The 4,178-nt window shown below is 40.1% G+C and overlaps 1 protein-coding gene across 1 annotated transcript; it reads right to left on the bottom strand.

The window, feature by feature from the left end:
• Window positions 1-7: 7 nt before the first annotated feature.
• On the bottom strand, window positions 8-3,802 carry LOC120859179 (cell surface glycoprotein CD200 receptor 1-like; the record flags this gene model as incomplete). The annotated part of the gene is made up of 3 exons (XM_040235377.1): window positions 3,760-3,802; window positions 347-661; window positions 8-240 (listed from the first exon to the last, which is right to left on the bottom strand). Coding segments are annotated over exons 1-3 (588 nt in total), but the record flags the coding sequence as incomplete, so codon positions are not given.
• Window positions 3,803-4,178: the final 376 nt, after the last annotated feature.

Genomic DNA, 4,178 nt, shown 5'->3' with positions numbered 1-4,178 from the left:
CTATGGACAGACTCTTGTTGCCAGTCAAGTGGGAGACAGAGCAGGACGCGTTCAGCACGTGGCGGCCCTCCCAGCGGCAAGTGCTCTGGACGGTCCCTGTGCCGTCGCCCCAGTAAGGCTCTTGCTCAGTGACACAATCCCCCTCTGGGGTCCAGGAGATCTGTGCAGCCGGCTTCCCTGCAGCAGCCTTGCACACTGCAGTTCCCTTCTCAGTTTGAACAAGGGTCACTTCAGGGGGCACTGCAGAAATGTAGGGGAAATGCTTCAGTCTTAAAACCTGATTCAGAGATTTGTTTCAGTCCCAAATCTAGTAATTGGAAATACCAAAATATATGATGTTCCTTACCTAACACTTGGAGGTGATACTCATGCTGGAAATTCCCATCACTTGCTGCTATTTGACACGTGTAATTCCCATCATGAGTGATGGCCACTGGATCAATCTGAAGGGCAGGATTCTCGTCAGGTCCAGAGGCCCAGGTTATTCTCTTGTCAGTACAGTTTCCTCCTATGGTCTGATTTGTATCACGTCGGTAGGCTCTGAAGCAGGGCGGCTTGTCTCTGAGGACTATTTCCCATGTTACCAACACACTTGGCCACAGCACAGGAGGGCAAGTGAGCACAGCTTTTGTATCCACTAGTACTGATGGTGAAGTTTTAACTGGACACCCACACAGGCACAAACATGAAAATAATAAGAGAAAAGCCCTTTATAGAACTTCATGTGTTAAAATTAATTCACAATATATTACATGAAGTTGTACTTGAACTTTGCTGGTGGTCATATTCCAGAAATATTAGACTTACACAAGAAACTACATGAAATATATATAACCCTGGAGAAGGAAATTGTAACTTGCTACAGTATTCTTGCCTGGAGAATATATAAAGTATTAAACTTATCCAAAGATTAACCAACTCCATCCTGTATTATGGATCATTAACAAAGCAACATGAATTATATATGCAACAAAATTTTTCAAGTGTTATAACATTAGTTCAGAAGATTTGATGTCTATAAAACAAACAGATAAGAAAATAGAATCTATAAGACAGTGTTCTAAATCTAATCTTTTGGTCATAGAGACTAGCAGATTTACCTTGTAATTCATACTCCACAGGATAGAAAAGGGAGTAATAAGTGATGTTTTGTCTCTTCCTAAGTTTTGATGAGAGAATAAATCAGCAACCTCAGAACTAAATGCCTGTTCCTAAGAGCAGCACTTCAGACAAGCCTTAAGTAGAGTGGCATTCAGGTTAGGCAAGCTGGGAAGTTTTTAAACAAGCTGGAAACTTTTTAAGTTTATTTTTTATTTGGAGAATCCCAAAGTCAGTAAAAAATAAATCTTCCTTACTTCCTCCTTCCCTCTTGTTCTTCCTTCTTTCCTTCCTTCCTTTTTTCCTATTCAGTTATACTACCAGACCGTTCAACTGTGAACTTTGCTTGCAGATTTTATTTCTGGACATTAAATGTAATTATGAGAATTAAATAAAAAAATGGTTTCCTTTTGTCCATCTTTTAAAGTAAAAATTCAGCCCTGCAAACCTACAGATATTTTCCAATTTAAAAGATCACTCTCTCCTATAAATTCACATGTTTCTGTGCCTCGTAGGCATTTGGTGAGATACTCTAATTAGATGTGTCTGTTACAACTCACCTCTAACAGAAGTGCATGTCAGCTGTTTCTTCATAAATAGAATCAGCGATAGTGGACAAGAAGTTTATATGGATGAAGCTTGTCTGTACTAAACTCTGCGTTTAATATCTCCCTTCTCATCTTCTGGTGTCACCTGCCTCTTCAGAGAGGTACTCAAGTCCTTGCATTTTACAGCCAAATAAAAATCACATAACTAATGAAGGAAGATGGAGGGTTTTAAAAGCAGAGTGAAGGCTGTTAAGTCATATTCTTCCCATTACTCCAAGCAGTATTCCTTTCCAGAGGGAACCTCTTGTCAAAGATGTAGATACAAGCAAGAACTTTCTAATTACATAAGAAATCACATGAAATATATAAAGTATTAAAACTTTGTGGAAAACAACTAGAGTGGGTATGGGTAAACAGATCTGTACACAAGGGAAAGATGATGAAGATAACACCAGAGAGATAAAGAGACTGATGAGACAGCAAGGTGTGAATGTTCCTTTGTGTTCTCAGGAGTTTGACCTTTACGTTGTAAACAGTATAAGTTTAATGTTTTTGCTAGTATTTATCCTCAAGTTCTGACTGTTTTTTTAAGGGAGCGTACTTGCTAGTCAAATAAGCACACTTGAACAGGGGCACAATATCCAAAGAAGTAACTCCAACAGTGAAGATTCCAAGCACGGCAGATATTTTATGTCCTTTCCTCTTCCATTCTCTGAACTTCAATCACCCTTCACGTATAATGATAGTTCTTATGGTATTGCTATTATTTCACTCTTTCTTCATTCTCTTCTTTCATTTTCACACCTGTTGTGATAATTTACACAATGGCCAGAGCCAGCCCCACACTCAATGGATTTGGCTCCTATCTACAAATATATTGTTTGTACACGCCTGTGATCAGCTACAGTGATTTTTACCTCCTACTTCACAGAGAAGATAGAGGATAGTCTCATCTTTGTTTCCAAATCAGCGGTCATATCTCATCTTTTCTGCATCCCTTGTCTATAAATATGCACACAGACAAATTCCAACTGGCTTTGGGGCATTCCCTTTCTCTTCTCAAGACCATACACTAGGTTAAGTCCCTGTCACCGTGTACCTAGATTGCTGCAAAAGCCTCCTCACTTCTGTTGCTGTCTCAAAACTCTTCTCCCTGCAGTCCTTACCTTACACTGCAGCCAGTATATCATTCTGCAACACAGATGTCATTCCCTCAAATCTAAAACCCTCCAAACATCTCTCATGGCCTAAAGGACAAATTTAAATGTCTTCATATTGGCTTTGAAAGCCCTCTTTTTCACATTGACTCACTTTACATTTGACTACATTGCCTCCACACTCCAGAAAAAACACCAAGTACAATTCTATTTCTATGTCATTTCTCACATTGTTTTCACTCTCCAAGGTGGTCAGTATACTGCTTTTTTTCTATTTGAAAACCCTTTCTTTAAGACCCAGTTTACTGCTATATGGTCTGTGAACCCTTTTCTAAGCCTTGGTGCTTAACCACTCCCTTTCTGCCTTGATACACTTGCTATGAGTGCTTACCTCCTCTGTCTGTCTGATAGCTGAGCTCCTGGTGGCTGGGTTCCCCTGCAAAACTGGGCTCCCTTGGGGCTCTTTGATAGTCTTGTTAATCTTATGTTTCTCACAAACCCAGCACAGTGCCTGATAGAGAACACTCCATAATCTTCCAGTGGAATTGAACTGCTTTAGGGGAGGACAGATGGGGTCATTCAGGTTCCTTATTCCACAGCGTTCAGATCACCGTATTCTTCAACTGGGCATGAGGCTGACACTCAGTCCAGACCATTGACTCTCTTTCTAGGTAAGCTCAACATTTCATGCTTCAGTAGTGGCCTCAAAAAGATAAAAAAGCATACTACCTTCTACTTCCCTGATGGCTCAGACGGTAAAGCGTCTGCCTACAATGCGGGAGACCTGGGTTCAATCCCTGGGTCGGGAAGATCTCCTGGAGAAGGAAATGGCAATCCACTCCAGTATTCTTGCCTGGAAAATCCCATGGATGGAGGAGCCTGGTGGGCTACAGTTCATGGGGTTGCAAAGAGTCGGACACGACTGAGCGACTTCACTCACTCACTCAGTCACTCACCTTCTGGATAAAGTGTTACAGTGCTCTGCTTTATGTTCATAGATGAAGTAATTGTTGAAGTTAGAAAATATGCAGAGAAAAATAGATGCAATCAATTTTAGATACATAAATGGAGTGAAAACCATTATTTCTCCATAAGAGCTTGTATACAATATGATAGAAAATCAATTAACCATAGTTAAAATCACATGAAAATCCTTAAAAGACAGAAATTCAAGGTTTTTCCTTGGAAAAACATGCTGACATATGAAAAGTACCTTTATAAGGTACTAATTAATGATTTTCCCCTTTATGAGACACCTTGTTTTGTACCTGACAACTATTTTGTACAAAGTAACCCCACCTCCTCCCAAGCCATAATGTATTGGTTCATCATGGGCACTTCATGTGAGCTGGACTGATTATAATCCTGTTAGCAG

The sequence above is a fragment of the Oryx dammah genome, unplaced genomic scaffold (genome assembly GCF_014754425.2).
Source record: "Oryx dammah isolate SB20612 unplaced genomic scaffold, SCBI_Odam_1.1 HiC_scaffold_121, whole genome shotgun sequence".
NCBI classification, from domain to species: domain Eukaryota; kingdom Metazoa; phylum Chordata; class Mammalia; order Artiodactyla; family Bovidae; genus Oryx; species Oryx dammah.
Note: the sequence above shows the minus strand (reverse complement) of the source record. Positions and strands in the feature narration are given on the sequence as shown.